The sequence below is a fragment of the Geospiza fortis genome, unplaced genomic scaffold (genome assembly GCF_000277835.1).
Source record: "Geospiza fortis unplaced genomic scaffold, GeoFor_1.0 scaffold186, whole genome shotgun sequence".
NCBI classification, from domain to species: domain Eukaryota; kingdom Metazoa; phylum Chordata; class Aves; order Passeriformes; family Thraupidae; genus Geospiza; species Geospiza fortis.
In genome coordinates, this window is record NW_005054331.1 from 5746387 (window position 1) to 5767723 (window position 21337).

The 21337-nt window shown below is 35.3% G+C and overlaps 1 protein-coding gene across 2 annotated transcripts in view; it reads left to right on the forward strand.

Annotated features, from left to right (window-relative positions):
• Positions 1–19448, forward strand: part of SCYL2 (SCY1 like pseudokinase 2) — a 30391-nt gene extending 10943 nt beyond the window's left edge. Inside the window, exons 7-18 of one of the 2 annotated variants that reach the window (XM_031057553.1) lie at positions 1333–1458; positions 2900–3076; positions 6304–6315; positions 6448–6570; positions 7806–7919; positions 8373–8505; positions 10115–10233; positions 10836–10936; positions 11488–11554; positions 11678–11764; positions 12866–12985; positions 13580–19448. In XM_031057553.1, the coding sequence (XP_030913413.1) occupies positions 1333–1458; positions 2900–3076; positions 6304–6315; positions 6448–6570; positions 7806–7919; positions 8373–8505; positions 10115–10233; positions 10836–10936; positions 11488–11554; positions 11678–11764; positions 12866–12985; positions 13580–14230 (1830 nt within the window). In that variant the 3' untranslated portion in view covers positions 14231–19448. The remainder of the gene's footprint in view (positions 1–1332; positions 1459–2899; positions 3077–6303; positions 6316–6447; positions 6571–7805; positions 7920–8372; positions 8506–10114; positions 10234–10835; positions 10937–11487; positions 11555–11677; positions 11765–12865; positions 12986–13579) is intronic. The other variant, XM_005421614.2, reaches the window with a different exon arrangement.
• Positions 19449–21337: the final 1889 nt, after the last annotated feature.

Here is a 21337-nt window from a genome sequence, read left to right on the forward strand (position 1 = left end):
AGTTTGATTTCTAGAGCTATTTTGAAGTGTTTTCTGTTAATATTTTCATTTGAAATGTTAAATATTTTTTAACCATTTAGATGTAATGTTAGTTGATGTCAAAAGTTATCCTTATGCAGACATTTATTTATATGGAAAAAGTGGGTGCTGAGACAGAATTTAGAAGAATTATTCAAAAATTATTCAATGCAACACTGTTTTATTCCTTTCCATTCAATTGGAAGTTTTTCAGTGCTATGATTTTATACAATTCAGTCTTTAAAATTATACTGGAAGGATTTGAAAGTGAGGAAATGATAAAGGGTAATAAATGGAAGGATTAATTTTTGGCTTATGATTTTTGGTGTATTCTTAAGTATGCAGAAAAATAAAGTATATTCAGAAATTGTTTACCCTAACAAAGCAAAATTTAATTGCAAGTAGGATATAGTGTAAGTTTTAATTAGGCAAAACTGTTGCACCATTTTTCTATCTGAAAGTAGCATTGTTCTTCCCTTGTCTTACGCTCCATTTTCTCCAATCTGATATGATAGCCTTTCAGATTCCTGCTTATAGTTTTGTTTTGCTAAAGGATTTTGTTATTTTGCTGTGGTGTAAAAAGATGGTGTGCAGAGATAGGAATCAGTGTTTCAACTGAAGGAAGCAGTGGGTGAAGAAGGGAGAAGGAGCAGGTGATGGTTTTGTACACCTATATGCTGAAAGATGGGAGCAAGGGAATTGGCAGATATTTCTTAGGTATCAGCTCAGTTTTCTGAAGGACTGCAACAAGCAAATCTGTGAGGGGTTTTATTAAGCAGTATGGTTTTATAAAGATGTTGAGTCTCTTTTACCACATCTGCACACTGAATTATAGGGTAGAGATACCAGAGCTTCCAGGGTTTCTGGAGTTTCCAGGGGTGGGAGCCACATGTGGATGACCTAGTAGGTCATCCTGTGTTGTAATGTAATGTAATGTGATGTAATGTAATATAATATAATATAATATAGCATAATTCTTCCTAGAAGAATATTTATTCAAAGTTTTTATTTTACATTACATTTTTTGTAAGCCACTTACTGTATATGAAATAATGTTTTAACTTAGATATACATAACATGCATGAGCTTTTGAAAAATGCTAGGAAAATTCTGTCTTAATAATTAACCTGTATCTGAGTATTTTACTACTTCTTATGCAAAAGTTTAATTTTCTAGTTGTTAGTTGCGGACATGTCATTGTAAAAGCTTGCTGTCATGCATTGAAAGGGTAGATAGATGACTGTATTTTGGAATTATTGTAGCAGTGTCAGTGTTATCCCCCTCCAGATCAAAACCTTTTAATCTTACTTTTAGATACCATTCTTCGATGATGTAGGAGCAATGACGCTTCAGTATTTTGATTCATTATTTCAAAGGGATAACCTGCAGAAATCACAGTTCTTTAAAGGACTACCAAAAGTTCTGCCAAAGCTACCTAAGGTATGTCTGAATGATGTCTTGTAATAGCAAGTTTGAAAATATATGAACATCTGTGAGCATTTTGATACTGGAATGCTGGACATTCTGTAGCATTGTACCATAATAGACTGCCATGAGACTGTCAGAATAGATTAGAAGGAAATAAAGGGAGATTAGAATCTGCTTATTCTGGAAGTATTCCTCAGCAATCAATAATACTTCAAATGGAAAACGGCAAATAAGCCAAATAAGGAGCCATCATTTGCATGTGCTGTTGTAGTTCATCCCAGTTTGAAAGGGAGTTGTCTTCTCTCCACTTAAAGGCTTTCCCTGTGTTTCTAGATGCCATCATAGCTCTTTGAAGCCAATTTGCCACCTTTTCTTCCTATAAGATTGCTTCAAGTTTTTTTATAGCAAGGCAGTACTTTAATGTTGAAGCTTCCTTCCCTCAGTAGACTAAGTGCTTTCTTGTGCTGGCAGTGCTCAGAAATCTCAAAGGCAAATGCCTGTCATTACATATTTCTCCTGTGCAGTGTTAAGCAAGATGTCTAGACAGGCTCCCTTGCCTTTTCTGGTATACCTTAATTTATATAAGTGGTAATGCACATGTGAGAGAAAAGTAGTTTAATACATAATAGAATAACTGAGCTTCTCAACCAGTGCATTAAATTTCTGTATTTTTAATTCTGTTTTGCACTACACAGTGCAACATTTACTCTTCATAGTCAATAATCTATTCTTTTTAATTTAGTAATTTTTTCATTTGATCAGAAATGGTTGGTGCTTTGAATTTGGAAATAAGTGGCATGTATTTCACCTAACTTTAGACAGCCACTGATTGATCAAATAATCCTTAGAGAATTCTTTTTAATTTTTTTCTGTCTTGAAAGTATATTTTATGAGGGAAATGACTATGCCCTTGAACCATATATTTCTGTTTATTGACTTCGAAAGCGTTTAAGGATGTCTAATGCTGCATCCACAGTTTTAATATCTGTTTCATCAGCAGACTCCTAGTTAGGGAATATGTCTGGAGTTTTGCAGGGAGGTATAGTAGGATTATGTGTTTGTTCAGTGAATGATGGCATTCAGAAACAAAAAATTACTAATTTGGAGGGTTTATAGGGTATTATTAAGGGGCTTGTTAGGGTATTTTTAAAGAAAGCATATGGAGCATGGTTTTCATAATGCATGTGTGGCTCAAAAGTCCTATTTTCTGTACAGTTAATTGCTTTTTGTTGATCTTCACAGTTGTTAATTTTGAATGCAAACAGAAAATTAAACAGAGTAGCACAGTGTAAATTAACTACAGTGTACTGTGCCAATAAGAGATCAGAACTGAAAATTATCTGTCTACTTTTTTGTAAATATCAGGCTAATACAAAAGCTGCTGAACTGGCACAATGGTAACTTACTGCAGCGCAGTACATGATTCATACTTGGGGTTTTTTTTTTCTTTTAGCGTGTTATAATTCAGCGAATTTTGCCTTGCTTGACTTCTGAATTTGTGAATCCGGATATGGTACCCTTTGTCTTGCCTAATGTTCTCTTAATTGCTGAGGAGTGCACCAAAGAAGAATATATCAAGCTCATTCTACCTGATCTTGGTCCTGTTTTTAAGCAGCAAGAACCAATCCAGGTATGTTAATATTATTCATATTACGATTTTTATATTTGTTTTTGTTTTCCCTGAACAAATGACTAATTGTTCTATTTCCCTTTTCCAGCTTCACACACATTGCCCAGTCTGCTCTGTAGTTGTCCAGGCAGTCAGTCTTGATTCATTCAAAATAGATTTTTCAGGAAATTCTCAAAGCCTCTACATCTGTTTGTTTAGATGGGTTCTGAGGGTATATTGCATTTATAGATGAGATTTGCAAAAAAGGTTTCATTTACCACTTGGTTTTGGTTGATGGTAGAAGATATATTTGTAAGCATTTTAACACATATCTGGGCAATCTGAGCAGGGTTGTACAGTACAATGTTTGCATATATTCTACCAGTAGATGAACCTGGGTTTTTTTGAGTTGAGTTTTTTCTTGTATCTAGTTTGCTGACATTGGGATCACAGGGTGGAAAAATTGTAGTTTTGACACTCTCTAAGAAGTGCTATTTTTTCATATTAAGAGTAGTATTTGTTTGAGGACTGTGCAAAGATTTGTGAAATAAATTTCATTTTTATTTGACAAATGTAATGTGTAAGTAAAATATGCTGTTTTCCCTGCTGTTTAAATGTATAAAAGTATTAAGACATAGGTGTTACTGTTAAGGAGAAAAATTTCCATCCTTTTGTCATCACCATGATGATTCCTGAGAAATCTGTTGCAAAGTAGGGCATTGTGCCTCCACAGATGAGAGACAGGTATGCATTCCTTCTAGCTCACTCCTGTGTGCCGTTATTTATCTGCAGAGCACTTAAAGGGCAAGGTAAACATAGCAGACCTTTGATTTCTGGGTTTCAGAAAACTGGGCCAGAGAAGTGTCATTACACTGTGGAGGCAGGGAAGGGGGCAGCTGTCTGAGAATACCTCAGGAAATTTGAACTATTTAATGCTGTTTGTACACTGAAGCTTTATGTTAGTTCTTTTGTCTTGAAAAAAGTCAATGTTTAACTAAGCAAAAGCCAGTGAACATCTCATTTGTGCTGTGTCATCCTAAAAGGTAAATCTGTGTTCTGTTGCCTTTAGCATTAGATTTGTGACACAATCCTTGCTGCAAGAAAGTTTGTAGCTAAGTTACATCTGGAGCATAATGAACACAAAAGCTGGTTTGTATCTTGAGAGATAAAGGAAGCAAAATACAAACTTGGAGTCAACTCATAATGATGGATCTTTGCTAAGTTTTTCTGTGACTATCTGGACACTATTAAATTCTTATGCTGATATTTTGAATGCAAAGTACTGCATGGCTTATTCAACTGTTATTCCTATGGTCTTTTTAGTATGGCAAAGTTTAAGTAACCTAGGTCATTTTTTCAAAGTTAATATATCGGGAATTCTGGAAAAAAGTACAGAGATTCAGAATGCCAGAGGATAGATTTCCAGGTGTGACTATCTTTGTACAAGGCAGAAATGTCTGGTTTCTGTGTGCTTCTAACTCTTGGAGAAGAGCATTCAGGGAAGATACCAGTGTTTCTTCCAAACACTCTTTAAAAATGTTACAGATTTGTATGGGGGACTTGTTGCTTGAATTTAGTAGGATATTCAAATTAGGAAATGAATGCATCATAGGAAAGCTGCTCTAATTCAATATGAAGAAATTCAAGTAGTGTTCACAATGTCTTTTTATAAGGGAATTCATAATATGAAAATGGAATATTTAGATAAACTTATTCTTGTGGTTAGTGTGGAGTAATGTGTGCTGTACATTAACAGCCTAGCTTACTCTGACAAAGCTTCCCAGACAAATCTTTAATTTGTATCTACAGTATTCCATAGACAGCATAGGATGTGCTGTAAATTCATTTTCTAATTCACTACACAGAAGTGTTCCCTGACAAGTACTGGGCCCTGCATTAATGAATGAAGCATTATTACTATTACATTATTAATTTTTAGTTAACTGTTAATATCTTATTAAATGGTATGCGTGAATCTCTGACTGGACCTTCTTAATTTTTACCTAAATAGATAAAACCTATTAAATAGGACCCTAGAAGCTTAAACATAGAAACTGTAATTCCATAAGATTACATGGTTAGGGTTGTTAGAGAAGAACAAGGGTTAAGAGAACATGTAAGTCTTAAAAACTCATGTTTAGGACAAAGATTATGTATTGAAGAAAACCATAAAATCTAGCTTTAAAACTGGTCTCATCCATTTCACCCTGATTGTCCCAAATATGGGGATATTGCATCAAAATCAGCATTCATGGAACAAATGAATGATTTTGTGTGTGTGTGTGTGTGTGTGCAATTTGGGAAATGATACGTTTCCAGTAAGAAAACACATATTAGCTGCACTATAAAAATATTTTTTTCTTCTCTGTAAAGAGAAGGGGGAATAAATAAAAGGGGAAAATTTGTAATGGGATCTTGTTACATTTCTGTTTCTACACTTCAATGCTTCTGTTTATTTGACATAGAAACACTGATTGCCATGTATTTTTAGACAAAAATGTAAGTGTTCCTATAAAATACTTGGCTTTTTGTTATAAATGTGATACTTTTAAACATAATTTATCCCTCTAGTTTAACCTGTTTTCTGAAAGGAGTTCTGCTGTCAGTGGATGCTCACTGTCCCCTCTAGTACCTGTCCAAGTTGTGATATGAATCTTATGAGTTACATAGTGCTTTGTATTTGAGTCTGAGCTGGCTGAGTGATTTAGAATAATGTTTAATCTTTAGATGGGTAATCTTAAGCAAGATGGATCCCACTCTGCATATATGCTATTCTAGTTTTTATGTTAATGTGATGTGAATTTTTTTTGAGATCTTTTTAATTTTAGGATACACAATTTCCATGTTAAATAGAAAAAAGGCATTTTTGTCCATCTAGTAGCCAAAATATTGTTTTTATTATGTCCCTGTTTTGATTTTAGACACATGGAATACAGCTTGTATATGTGGAATTGTGATCAAGTGCTTTGAGGACAGAATTTTAGTTACAGTTTTTTGGAAGTTTAGCTTTTGTAGCAGTGATGTGTGTATAAAGATTTTCTGTGGGTGTATATTAACAAAAGACCATAAAGAGAAACAAGAACTATTTACAAGTTCTTGTAAGTAGAAACAAAAACTCCTTACTGAGTCATTATGATTTATTATTTCAGAAGAATCAGTCTAGAACATGCATATTTTGTTTGATTTGTATTTGCTGTTTTTAAAATGCAATAACATGTCGAAGTGTTTTTTGTCTTCCATGCCTTCAGGCAAGCAACATGGTAAGTGATCATATTTCCTGAGTTATAAAAAAACTTCTGAAGTTTTTTTGATATGATACAACACATTTTAAATTGTAAATACATCCTTTGCAATTAAAACTCTTGGCTTCTGAATTGTCTTTCTTTGAATAGATATTGTTAATCTTCCTGCAAAAAATGGACTTGCTTCTAACCAAAACTCCACCAGATGAAATAAAGAACAGTGTTCTACCAATGGTTTATAGAGCCTTGGAAGCACCTTCAATTCAGATCCAGGTATAGTAATTGCAGCCTTTACTTAAAACTTTCTTTTTTCCTCTTTTAGCTGACATGCCAAATTTTGCCTACTCATGTGTTTGTTTACTTAAAAAAACCAAAATTGTATAATATGCCTGAATGTTAAAGGAGATTAATGCTTTGTTAAAGAACATTTGTTTCTGTTAAAATTTAGTTTCCTTATTTTCCAGGAAGGAAACCACTTGGCTGTTGTTCTAATGCTCTTATCTTAGATTCCTAGTAGCCACCATCGCAGAAAGTAGGATATGCATTTATATTTCACTGCCTGTGCAGCAGAAACCATGCAGGCATGCATGCTTTACCAGTCAGTGAGAGGTGGCTGATTCTGAGCTCCTGCTGCTGAGAACATCTGTGCTGACAGTTACCTCAGGAGACCTGATGTGCTGTAAAATCATATTAATATACATTCTTGTGACATTTTTATATATCCATGATTTTTTTTTCTCCTTAGGCTTTCTCTACCTTTCTAAAGTTCTTCTGGGGATTTTTTTAATCATTCAACTGCAGTTAACTTCCAGTTACCCAAAAACGTTCAGGAGTGGGAGATATAGAAATAAAATATTTCTCAGAGACATTTTTGGATAATCAGATGTGACTTTGCCTTTGCAGAGCCTTTGTAATATTAGGGACAAAGGTTTTTGTCTCTGAGTTTCTTTCTGCATCAGTACTTTGGTTCCTGAGGTGTTTACTTACAACATATACTTAGTATTGCTGTTTCTTTTTTTTGAGATTGGTCTGAAATTATGTGTTTATTTTTTTCTCTGTTGCTAAAGTATGGTTAATCTTGACATGATATTTTATCATTCAGGCTATCATTGTGCTGCAGTATTCTTGATAGCAGTCGTTGACATTTTCTTGATTTATGTAAGAGATTGATAGTTTGATGTAGTAAAAGCTGGGTTTTATATAAAGGAACCTCATGAAAATGCAAGATATTCTTGCTGTTTAAATATTACGAATTTATGAATGCTCTTTTTTCTAAAATCCATTTTTGAAGATTCTGTATACATGCCGTGATGCTTTATTATTATAGCTATTTTTAAGTGACTGTGATAGATTAAGGGCAGCTTAGTTGAACATATTGTATTAAATATTTCCTTAAGAGGAAAGCCTAAGAAGACGCTTCAAACTAACTGATATTGAGTTATATTAGTACTAATTTTATAATAAATATGCATGTTTCTTTTTAAACTTGTGTGCTTTGTTTTTTTTAGGAGCTTTGCCTGAACATAATTCCCACGTTTGCCAATTTAATAGATTACCCATCAATGAAAAATTCATTAATTCCAAGAATTAAAAATGCATGTTTGCAAACTTCTTCTCTTGCTGTGAGTATCAAAGTAACATTCTCTAGCGTTCAGAAAATGTTGTAACCTTTAATTACTTTGGGTTTGCCATGTTATGTCTTTAAAGAAAAGCCAGTCGTGTTCTGATTTCTTACTGAATTTTTTTAAAAAACTTCTTAAAAGTGCAAAAGCATCATTTCTTTGCTCTAACATTTTTTAAAGTAGTTAACAACTTACCATGTTAGTAATATTGTAAAAATTATTGAAGTGAGTTCCACAGTAATACACATTGACAATGTTTGTCATGCAGAAAAGCTGAGTTTTTGTGAGCATAAAAACAAGCATTTTTCTTTCATTGTACAAAAGTGTTTTTTAACTTGTCTTGAATTTTTCAGTACAAAGATTTTCTTATGAGTTTTGTAAATTTGTTTTGTTGGGTTGTTGTTTTTTTTTCTATAAATAAAGTGTTTGTTTAATTCTTATCATACTTCACAGGTCCGGGTAAACTCACTAGTGTGTTTGGGCAAGATTTTGGAGTACTTGGATAAATGGTTTGTGCTTGATGATATTTTACCTTTTCTACAACAAATTCCATCAAAGGAACCTGCGGTGCTCATGGGAATTTTAGGTAACTAACACTTCCAACTTTCTCTTTTGTGCTTTGATATTGTAAATCCAAGAGCTTTCTGTGTTACCATTGAATGTGCTTACGTAGTGTATCCGTAAAATGACTATTAAAAACTTTCTGGTTGTTGAGTATGTCCCTGTTCAGTTACTGTGTGTATGACATTTGGGCACTAGTACGTATATTTTCAGTCTTCAGGGCCTGGTGCAGTTCTGAGTACTCACTGCAGTTCTTGGGCTGTGATACTTACATGGACTGGGTGCTCCACAGAGTCAGAGGGGCTGTTTCCTTCAGAAGAATATATGAACTGTCATCTTTCAGATGCTGGAGCTTTTGAGATGTTACTGTTGCCTTCTTTTACCACTCTTGCATAGCAGATGCTATAAATGATGGTGTACAAATCTGCTGTTCCTTACGGCAGGTTTGGTTAGACTCATTTTGTTGGATATTTAGGCACACAGTTATGCCTGTGGGTAGAAATGGAACACAGTCTGGGTGAGGTCTCCCAAAATTACTAGCAAAACCTAATGGTTTGGTACTTCTGGGAGGGGAGACCTCACTCCCACTTGAGCTTTTCTACTACCACTTGGTGCTTGCCTTTCACAGGGTGTGTGATTTTAGCAAATTGAATGGGCTTAAGGAGCCCAGATGACCAGAGCCACGTCCAAGGAAGAGTTGTGACTCCTTGGCCAAGTCTGGAAGACAGTGACTGTTTCCCCTCCTGACACCAAAGTGGTGTAGACCAGTTGTAACAGCTGAGCTGCGCTGCCAGTAACCCTCATTAAATACTGTACTAATACGTGATGGCAGCAGCATTTTTATTTGCTCAAAAGCAACAAGAAGGCATCTTGTCTGTACTGATCTAAAGCTGCCTGTTTCCCTTAACCCTTGCAGCTTTGACTTTTATTTGCTATCTAAGAATAAGAGACTCTGTTTTTTGCTTCAGTTCTGTTAAAAGCTGCTGTGTCTTTTATGCTAGTATGTTCAGTGTTTGCTACCAGAGCTGGACCATTTAAGCAGAGGACTTTTCCTGTCAGAAACACTACAGAACATTTGAGCTTAACACTGGGTCTCTCATGCCTGTCAGGATTCTTCTTCCAGTGAATTTGAAACAGATAAAGATTATGCATGAGTTCTGATACTATGTGTAACAGTCCAAAACTTCTAGTTAACAGTTTTTATTAAAAAACCATCAGAGAGCAGGATGATAGTTAATCCTAGCTTGTAGTGAGCCAGGAGAGAGAGAACACATCCTTAGTTGATGCAGCTTGATTCCTCAAGTGGCAGTGTGTCAGTTTGTGGCAAATCACTTGCACATTCAAAGATGTATATTCTCAAATAATTGGCCAGAACAAGACAATCACTAATACCAGGTTTCATAGCTGCAGAGTGTGACTTTGGACATCTTGTTCTGAAGTGTAGCAAAGCCTCTTGCTGTTTGTTATGGATCAGTACTTAGCCTTTAAGATTCTCTTGGTCACGTTTATCCCTGCTTGCACACAAACACAGTGGTTGCTCAAATGATCAATTTACATATGAGTGTGCTACTTTGAGTTTGTTCACATTGTTTACTAAACTTAACAATTTCTCCTATTTTGATGTCCTGTGTTAGGTATTTACAAATGCACATTTACTCACAAGAAGTTGGGAATCACCAAAGAACAGCTTGCAGGCAAAGTATTGCCCCATCTGATTCCTCTTAGTATTGAAAACAATCTTAATCTCAATCAGGTAGGAACAGGACTGTTTTCCATGCTTTTCTTTAACAATTATCAGACAATAAATTTAAACTGTTGTCATAAAAAAATTAATACATTACTGCATGTCTGTGTCTATTGTGAAAATAAGCAATAGAAAAACTCTTCACAATTTTACTGTATTTCTGTGTTTGAAGCTTGTTATTTTTTAGTCTATTTAACTGATCTGGTGTAAAATTTCAAAATTAATACTGTCACCTCCCAAATACCCTGCAAAAGCAGTTAGCTACTAACATAATAAGTATTAAAATAAAATGCTATGAAATACTGGGAAAGGGAATAATAGGTTGTTTTGTTTGCTTGAAAATGAATCTGGTAATACTCGTGTGGAGGTTTTGTCTGCATTGGCCCATTTCAGATTTTTTTAGTGGTGTGTATTTTTCCCTGTTTCAGTGTGCACTCTGCTTGTAATTTGCTATCTAATGCACAAGAATGAAGGTGGAGTATAAATTATTTAAAAGTCTACACTTTATGTTACATTGTGTATTCTAGGTTTATGAGGTATTACCTGCTAAGTTACACCTCTCTGAATTCCATCACTGCAAAATCCAAACTTCTCATGTATTTCTTTTCCAGTTCAATTCTTTTATTTGTGTTATAAGAGATATGCTGAATAGATTGGAAGCAGAGCATAAAACAAAACTTGAGCAACTTCACGTCATGCAAGAGCAACAGAAGTAAGTGTTAATGTTTTGTGTTGGAGAAGTAGTCATTTTTTGGCAGATGTTAGAGAACTCTAGCCATAGCAATAAAAAAAATCAGGTAATTCTAAGTTCAGTAGTTGAGAGTTGTCTCAAATAAGCACAGTTGTTAGAAGATCCACTCCTATGCGCTAAGCTGCTTTCCTGCAGTTGCTGAGGAATAAACCATATCAGAGAAACGTAAACGTTGCAGCCTTTTAGAAGGCTGTGATATTTCGTAGTATTTGGAGCTATTTTATGGAACCTGATATGAAGTGAGATTTCTGAGACAAAATAATTTGGGATGTCTGAAGTTTGGGTCACCCTGCTCAAAGGGAGAAATTAAGACCATGGGAGATTATTACAAGATGTTTACTATTTCTCAAAGGAACATTTGCCAGTCTCCTGAAGGCATTAAATAAAAGTGGTTCCTCTCAGTGCAATTGTTTCATATTATTTAAATGCAGAAGAATGATCTGCATTGTTAGATTAATGTTGTGGACATGATTGCAAAGTTGTCTTGTGGTAATATACTTTGCACTATGTAGATCCTTGGACATAGCCAACCAAATGAGTGGGGCTGAAGAGGCAAGATCGAGTGGTACAGGCAATCAGGTAAGTAACAATATGTAACTTACACATAGAACATTGAAATTTAAAATCACTTAGTTGATATTTACATAGCCTTAAATTGCAGTATTTCAAATAATGAAGTTTTTTTTCTTTGAACTTAAACAGATTGACAAGGTATTTAATAATGGAACTGACCTTCTGACTAGTGGATCTGATAGTAAAGAGAATGAGATGTCATCAATACAGAGAAAGGTGTGTTTTGCTTTATTTTGTAATTCTTTTTTTTCCATCTGTCTAATCTAAGGCTGATAGGGTTGCAGAAAAAGAATGTGTGTAAATAGGTATAATATTTAAAGCTTTAGTAGGAAAACTAACTGCTTTATATAGTCACATGAGAAGGTCCATGAAAAACATTCAGATCATATCCTTCAGTTTTCATGTAAGCCTTTCCTTGAAAACGTTTGTACGAAGTAGGCAGCAATTAGGATTATAAATTTGTGGTCATTTTCTTTCTCCTTAATTATAGATTTAAATGAAACTGAAACTTCATCACTGGATATAGGTAGGAAAAGCAAAATAGGGATCCTTATGATAAAATGACAAAAAGAAATGAAGATAAAATGTAGAATTTTAAGTAGTAGTAGAGACTAAGTTTTACTGTACCTTTCAAAGTTAAGTGAAAACAGTCAATATGTGGTTAAATACAAGAAGTAAAGGAAAAACATAGCATAACATAAAAAAATATAAGCAGTAATACAGTAAACATAAACTTTAAGTATTGTAAAATTCTTTTTCTACTAATTATGGAAATGGCTGCCTAGAATCTATGTTTTCTAATTTTTATTTCTAGTTATCTGAATCCTTGCATTAATTTTAAAGTAAGGGGGAATGATTTAATTATTTCATCCTTCATTATTAACAAAAGTGGAGTTAAAATCCTCAAAAGACTCTTGAGCAGTTTTTAAATGAAATTCCCTTTTCAACTCTATGGTCAATTGCATTTCTAGATCAAGTTAGTAACCATATAAAAACAAAAACTGTGAAGAACACTTTTTATTATGCCCAATATTAAGGAAACAAAGCTAAAGTGGTTTTGCTGATATATCTCTTTTATTAGAGATCTGCCCAAATTTCTCATTAGGCTGCTCTTAATTTTATATTTATTTGCTTTAAGTACTTTCTAGCAATATAGTAAATGTTATAGTAGGTTTCGCTTATTGACTTTCTCTTTTGTGTAGATAATTGTATTGTTTACCACATATTATTGAAACAACAGTGCTAGTATGAAATAAAAATATGAGTGTTAGAATAACCATTTTGTGCAACTTACTATCAGTACTTTCCCTTTTAAAGGCGTCACTTACTCTGGAAGAGAAGCAAAAGTTAGCTAAAGAACAAGAACAGGCACAGAAACTGAAAAGCCAGCAACCTCTTAAGCCCCAAGCAACTACAGTGACACCTCCAGTGAAGCAGGTGAGAGAGAACAAACAACTGCACTGTTTCCATTGGAGCTCTGATGCTTTTTCAAGGGCTGTATGCATTTAGCATTTTTTTCCCTCCTGTCAGTCACTTTTGTTTTCTCTGGTGGTACAACAGCACTGCTGAGAAAAGCTAAATAAAATTTTCATGTGCCTGCCACTTGCATAATTAGCAATATTCCCACTGTTTAAATTGCTAGAGTTTCCAAGGGTGTCATTATTATAGGAAGATCATGGTACTAGATAAGTAAAAAGGACATACTAAGAAAGGTTTTTCTCTGAAGAGTTTCTTAAGGAAATATATATAAGATTTGGGGATAGGAATGGGGCATTTAAGCGAACAGTCACAGTAGTGCTTTGCGTGGAGTCTTAGATGTCAAATTAAAGCTGCATAACAATTAGTTCTAAGTAGCAAAGAACACAAATAATGTAATTTCTCTTGTGTATTATTATATTTCATGCCCAATTCCATGCAGTGAATTCTAATTTCTGAAAAATTGATACCGGATCTGCAGGGGTAACAATAAAATACTTTTGCCAGAGTGTCTGTACAGGAAAAACATTTAACTGCATTTTATGTATTTTGCAGACAAAAGACTTGACAGATACCTTGATAGATAATATGGCATCTTTGACCAGCCGTCCTATCAACCAAGTTCAAGTTGCATCTTCAAACAGCTTCTCTTCCGTTCCTTCTATGGGTGTTGGAATGGGATTTTCATCACCCATTGACAACACAAAGAGAAATATGACTAATGGACTAAACACAAATATGGGCTTTCAGACTGCTGGATTCACCATGGGAGCAGGTCTTGCCACTCAGAATTTCTTCAGTGGTCCAAGTGCAACAGGAGCAACCAAGATGAACATGGTACCACCTGCCAATATGCCAAATTACAGTCCTATGAATGCTGCATCTGCAATCACTCCACTGACACAACAAAACAGACCCCCAGATATGTCTGCTTTAGATAATCTTTTTGGTCCTCAAAAACCCAAAGTTAGCATGAAGCAGTTGGCTCAACAGAAATCAAGCCAGTGGGTCAATCAGTTTGTGCCACCGCCAGGGTCCCCGAATGCGAGCAGTGCAGCCTTGGGACCTCAGATGAACATGCTAGCACAGCCAGGCTTTGGCATACAGGGTAATCCTTTCTTTTCTCCTCAGAACTTTGCACAACCAGCAAACACAATGACAAACAGCAGCTCAGCTAGCAATGACTTAAAGGATCTTTTTGGGTAAAATGTTTTGTTTTCTTCCTTCAAAGATTGGTGAAATTTGGATCATGGGTAAGCTGATTAACATCTTGTTTTTATTAATGAAAGCATGACTTGGGGAAAATTTCAACCCAGCAAAGTAAAGACTTCTGGGCAGGAAAAAAGGCTGATGTTTCATTCACCTGGTACTGCAGTGGAATTGTGCGACTGCAAAGTCATCTTACATGCTAAAGATTTCCTGTCTCTTTACCAACATGAGAGTGCTGAAAGTAGGATGCATATATTCATCTGAAAAAGAAGTATATTGAAATTATTCAGAGCTGAACTCTAAGTCCGGTGAAATTCCCTACAAAATTTTTTTAAGTTCAGCAAAAATGCTTATGGGGTAATGCTGCTATAGGATGCAAACCTGGTGAATTACTCGTGTTGCCTGAATTTGTCACAAGCTGTCATTTTGTCCTATGACAGTTTGCAAAAAGAAAATTCTTATGCTGGCCTAAAAATTTTGATAGCCAAATTATACATAGAACACTCTAACCCATAACTATGGGCGAGACTAAGAAGGGAGCATATTTTGACTTTCTTCTCTCGTGTAAGCTAATGTAATGAATGTGGTAGTAAACTATAACAAAATTCATCAGGCATAAGAAGGTGTTCCAAAATTTGGTTCAAGTTTGGGACAGAGGAAGAACACTGCTTCAAAGGTCATGCTGGTTTACAATCTCTTTTATAATGCCAGATCCTTGTTACAAGCCCCATAGCAAAAGCAACATACCACTTAAGCAGGATTTTAAAATACATGTGGTGATTTCATCACATTTACTATATATTCCATTGTTTTGGCTAGTATGATGCTGCTTCTAACTGATGTGAAAAAACCCTGTAGTTATGAAACCTCACAAAATGAATGTAAATGTAAAATTCACGTTGACTGCCCCAGCTGTGTAACTAAACACGTTACACAGTTACACAGAAATATCTTGAATTAATTAATAATTTTTGGCTCAATTGAGATGATGAAAAAGGATCGCCTTATACAATTTGCACAGGGTTTTGTGAAAAAGCAGACTGCCATAAATTGCCTTGACTAAGAGTAAACTATTTCATTTTACTTTTGGTTTAAATCAAGTCCTTATGAAGGATAGATTGACATGAAGTGATTTCTCAAATATGGATTTGTAAGTTCTAGAGTGTATGATAAATACACAGGTATTTCAGATCCTTTTTATTGTATTACGCTAAATTCAATAAAGGTCTCCAGAAATCCAAGTAGTAGTTTCTTCTGCTTCCAGAAGGTGTATGTTCAGCTTGCCCATGGTGGAATCTCTGCTCTGTCAGATACTACTGTTGAGTTTTAACTTTTTTTTCCCTAAGAATTTCAAGAGCTTTCTTACCTAGAATTTTGAAGACTATAAATGGTTATTTTGAGAAGGAAAGAACTAGTTACTTTTTTTATGGAAAGCCTACTTGCTTTATTTTTCAAAGCCTTTCACTGAAGAAACTCTCCTTTCATTTGCTGCTTAAGATACCAAAGGGCCTTATGCTGTAAATATGACTTGTATTTTGTTATACTTCCACAGTTCTAAGCCGTGATAGCATTAAGCATATTTCTTAAAGAACTCTTTATGTATAATAGCTGCTGCGTTAGTCCTATCATTTTAAAATACCTGGGACCAATAAATTTGTGGTCTGGAAAACAATACCTAATACATTGTGATGCTTATGTGCTGTTAATATTCATGGTAAGCATTGTAGATTATGTTAAAATATCCATGTATGCTGAAGTACAATACTAGAACTGTTGAACTATTTAAGTTCATTTACGGTTGCTGGCATTCAATACTCTCAATCACACTCATGTCTTCTTTTATGTCAACCCTTTGAAGCTGTGTTTTGTTAGGGTAACCTAAGGCAAGCCTTTGAAGAATTACTTGAATCTGTATTCCTCTAAATTATTAGGAAAATAAGTTTATATTAAAAACATCTCATAGGACTCTACAATGTATTAAATTAATACATCTATGGCAAAGGCAGTCTTAAAAGTCAGTGTCCTGATGTCTGTGGACTGAGAGCTTTTCAGAACTGGATTTAGTTTAACCTATTGCAGGGAAAGTAGAAAAAAAATGATCTGATTTCATTTACTAGATCTCCTAAACTGTGTGGTTTGGGGTATGTGCTTTTGGCATGGGCTATACCAGAACATACGCTGTTTTGTAAGAACAAAGGAAAAGTAAATCCTACCGGTTCAAATTAAAATAAGCTCTTTTTTGAAGTGGTAATGCAATGGAATAAGGTCTTTATTGACTCAAGCAATAAGACTTTTTTCCATTTATATTTGAGAGCATAATGTTGATTTCTCTTGTTTGCTGCAATTTTCAGAATGCCCAGAGTGGAAGAACAACAAAGAAAACTGGAAAGGGTGCTTACAAAAGCTCTAACAAAATCTTCCAGTTGTTTAATTTTTTTTTAAAAACTCAATAAAACAAAAGTAGTGAGTGCATCCCTTTTCCACATAGATGCTTCTTGCTTAGTGTGTCATGAAACTCAGTGTGTTTGAAGTTCTCAAATGATTTCTTCACTTAAAGGAAAGAGGACTTGCAAGAGGTAAGTAACCATGGCCACATGCCACTTGGCTCCTGCTACAATAGTTTTTCTTTAGGAATCCTTGGCCAACTGATCTCTCCACTTAAAAGTCATTGTTCTTGAGGCCCTGCAAGAGGCTGGAATACTTGTTTTGTGGTCAGAGTGAATTGTTTGAGAGCAGCAGTTGTGCTTCACATCCAAGTTGGTTTTTGGGAAAGACAATGGGGAAGAGACAATGTTACAAAATGTGGGTATTCCAGGAGCCTCCTGTGGCTGAACTTGGATGGAAAGCAGTGCTACATCTAGCTTGGCCTCAAGCAGAGGGTCTGCCTAGTCCTCATGTAAAGTGGAGAACACAGGTTTGAAATTGGTACTTGATTAAAAAACTACAAATGCTGTTGATGAAATAATAACCTGGTAATAAGCTATTCTTTACAATGCCTTGAGGAAGACAGTAAATTACACTAAATTTCTGCCCTTCATATTCAACCTAAGTTAAAGGAAAAATGTGAACGCCTGTCAGGTTGTATCATGACAACAGCCGCTGTGCACCCACTTGGGTCACCCACTGTCAGCATGTCTTCATTGTACTGTGGAAATGAGGACAGGGTCTGGGCTGAAATGCCCAGCCCATCTAGTTTACATTGATTTGTAAAAGGAAGGGCATAAGTTCCTGTTCTTTAAGTGATTCATCTATATTTTGTTTTCTACAAAAGGAGAAGCTAAGTGAAAATAGCTGCACATCTTACATCAGTTGTGCTTTTTGTGCTCTGGTGTATGCTAAATGAACATGATTGCACCAAGACAGCAGTGTTTTCCATATTAGAGCTCTTGGTTCCATTTGGGTTTAAGTATTAATGGATCTGAAGCATCCTCTCAAAACTCAGTCACAGAAAACAAACTAATCCTGCTAGAGGGAAGGATTGTATTAAAGAGGCTTGAAAAACTTTCTCTACTTGGACTGATGGAGAACCTTAAAACTACTGAGTTTCAGATTAGCTTGGAAGCCCCTAGTTCTGACTCTTGAGAGAAACCAGGAATGAAATGGCACAGGTGTCACTGCAGGAGGGAACCGAACTGTTCCGTTTCATCACACAAGTAGTGTGAATAAGGCACAGAATGGCCCTTGAAACTTGCTTATGCAGGAGGGCAGCAGTACCAGTGGAGTCTTTTGAAAGGTAAAGGAGTTATCAGTTATTTGGGAGATGGGGAGAGAAGTTTTACTGGGAGCGTGGGAGGATGCTAGTTTGTTTTAATGAAGATACTTTGTTCTCCTCACTGTGAATAAGAAATGTTGTGGGGAAGTTGTGGCCTTACACGGATGTTAAGTACCCCAAGTAAAAGGCTGAATTTTTGGATGTGTAGGTGCACAACATTTCAAGCCTTATTCTTTAAAACTTTCCTTTTCTGTTTCATCTTTTAGCAACAACTGGTTCACATTTATGTGGAACCTTAACAGATACCCTGATTGCCTTTTAAAGTAAGAAAAATGTATGTTGACTTTTGTATTATAATCTCTGTTGTAATGTTATCTGTGTCTGTAGATAGATAGGTGTGATTATATTCTAGATTATAGGATTTTTGGATTTTTCAGTTCAACTGCACCAAAAAAACAGAGATTAAATGAGAAGTTAGATTTGAATCAAATTCCATAAAGCTTCCATAGAGGCTAAGAATTCTATGATATTTGTGTTATCTATTATTAATAAGACATGCTTAGTCTGCCTACATCTGTGTGACTTGAGCAGAAAAGGAAAGTTTTTAAAACATAAGTTTATGAACACTGGATCTTGCATTACTGGATCTTGCATTACAATGAAGTTTTTGGACTTTGGAGTGACCCTTGCTTATTGATTAGGGTTTTTTTATTGGGGTTGGGTGGGATATTGGTGCTTAGTGCCATTTCCAATGAAAGAAGGGAGGGGAAGTACAGAAAAAAATACCTGGCTGTATATGTAATCCTTTTTCTTTATTAAGAGATATGCTGCATTTTATATACTCATTGTGAACTTTTCCTTTGGAAAGCTGTGAGGAAATGTATCTGGAGAATTTCAGATGAGTGAGCTGATTTTCAAATGAGGTTCTGCCTTGTACATTACCTTCAATTAGGTTTTGACTGCTTTGCAAGAAAATGACACAAGGCAGTAAAACCTTGGATTCATACACCAAATCCTCTTGCCTTTCAGGCCTCGCTGTTGTATCAACATAACAAATAAGCCCTGAAATTGTATTGTCTTCAAGTTCTCTGGAACAGGTCTAACTGCTGTACAGATTTGAGATGAAGCTGTAAATCAAAATGTGTTATAGTGAACTCAGGCCTTGTGCAAAATATTTAATAATTGTTTATTTGTCTAATTGTACAGTCTCTGTACTAGTGGCAGCTTTATGTTCTGATTGTAAAACATTAAAATTCTCATGGGATTTATAGTGATATTGTTGTTTTGTCAGCCGTGATTCATAAATAGAACTGTCATAGCATGGCATTAGTGTATATCTGATTTATTGGACAGCTCTTCAAAACCAAAATTATTCTTGTATCAACTTTTAGATCAGTTACTTTAAAGCTATGTAAAAGGTACAGTGACAGTTTTGAGAAATACACATCACTTTGTACTCTGAATTAGGTTGCCTATGGAAATAAAGGAATTTTCATATTTTCACGTTGGAAGATATTTTTATTGATAATTTTCATTAAACTAACTAACAGTAACTTCTACAGAAGACTTTTCCCCTGTACATTTTGTTTGAAATACTTTTTATCCCATGTACTTCTGCGTTCATTTCTTAGAGATTGCTGTCCAAATATTTGTCAAATGTCATCACATATTGCCTTCATGCAGTGGATTAAATTTCTGGGGGGAAATTGCCACACTAGATGCCTCTAAAATCAGCATTTACCTTTTCTGATGACACATAGTGATCTCAATTTGCATTTTCACAGCTGATTGACCCAGAAACCAGCCCTTTCTCTAAACCTGGGTTTCAAGATTCACTACTTTGGCAGGTTAGAGTTTGCCGGCACTCTGAAGAAATGTAGTTCTCAGCCTTTTGTATGGTATAAATTCTTCAAGTACAAGACATCTGATGTCTGCTCTGTTTAGAAGCAGAGATGGTGTGGGAGAGATGGTGCAGGAGAAGAGAGTAAAAGAACAATAAGATAGATGAGGTGAAAATGGAAAGGTAGCATCAGCTGGCTTCAGTTCTCCCTGATTTCACTTGCTAAGGATGACAGCCGCCCCTTTCCTTCCACAGCCGTATCCATCAAGTGAGCACAGTCCTGTCATATGCCAGCCCCCTGCTGAGAAAATGCCTTCCTTAATTTGCTCAGCTAATTACAGTCCTGATCTGACTGGCATGTCCTTCACCCTGGTAATGTTCTCTTTCTCTCTATTTCTGGATATTGGTAGGATCCATAACTCCTACCTGTTTCTTAAGCTAAAAGGTTTCAAGTGCTGAAATCCAGATGTTGTGGGTTGGTTTGTTGTGGAGTAAAGTTGACATTTTTATAAACTCTTTTTATGAATCCAGATAGCCTAAATCTTCAAACAGGGAAGCTGGAGATACTTGCAGTTGGTTTTTCTTTGCCTGGAATCCTTTGATATTTGCAGCTAATTGTCTGTATTTCATCACTTAAATATCTCTAGTCCAACCTTTGGATTTGTCATACACTAGAATTTTAGATTAATCTTTTTTATGTCAGCATTTGTAGAGCTGTGTTACCAGCTGGAGACCACTGCAGCTGCTCAGAGGATTGGAAAATGGTTCATAAGGTAACAAGGTGGATTCTGATTTCCTGTGCCAAACTGACAAAGCGGGAATTCAGTTTATACTCCTATCCATGCACAAACCCAAAAGCAGCTCAATAAATACTAGTTATTCAAACTCTGAAATAATTTACTAAGTATTATAGACATAAAATTTAAACTCTAGGCTTTTCTAAAAAAATCTTTTTTTTTTCCCCTCTATGAGACACCTGTCTATGAACTGTACTATTATGGATCTATTGCAGTTTCTTCCTGCAAATAAAGGCTGTTCTGGGTGTGGAATGATTGGAAACTCAGAAATGGTAGAAATCTAATGACCTACCTATATTTACATACCAATTTTTTAAAGGAGTTTTTTTTCATAGTTTTGTTTCTGCCTTAATTATTATTTGGCCCTTTATGATGGAATTTCTTAAAATGCTTCACCTTTTGCACAACATCAAAAGACTAGGTTTTACACTCTCCTACAATAATTAGCCAAATAATCAAAGAAGAACCTCCATTTGTAACTACATCAATGAAAACATTGTTATCTTTTACCTGAGAAGCAAGGGGTTTGGGAGCTGAAGTTATGACACAGGCAGCCTTTGTTCATGTCAGTCTGTTTCTCCTTGATGCAACCTAATACTTGTAAGAGTAAACAAAATCAAAACCTTGAAGAGCTTGCTTTCCAGCAGGTGAATTTAGAACCAAATACCACACAGACGAATAACTGCTTATCTTCTGAACAGAAAAATAAAATATTAGAGCAGAGAACTAAAAAAACTAGAATTGGAATTCCTGCT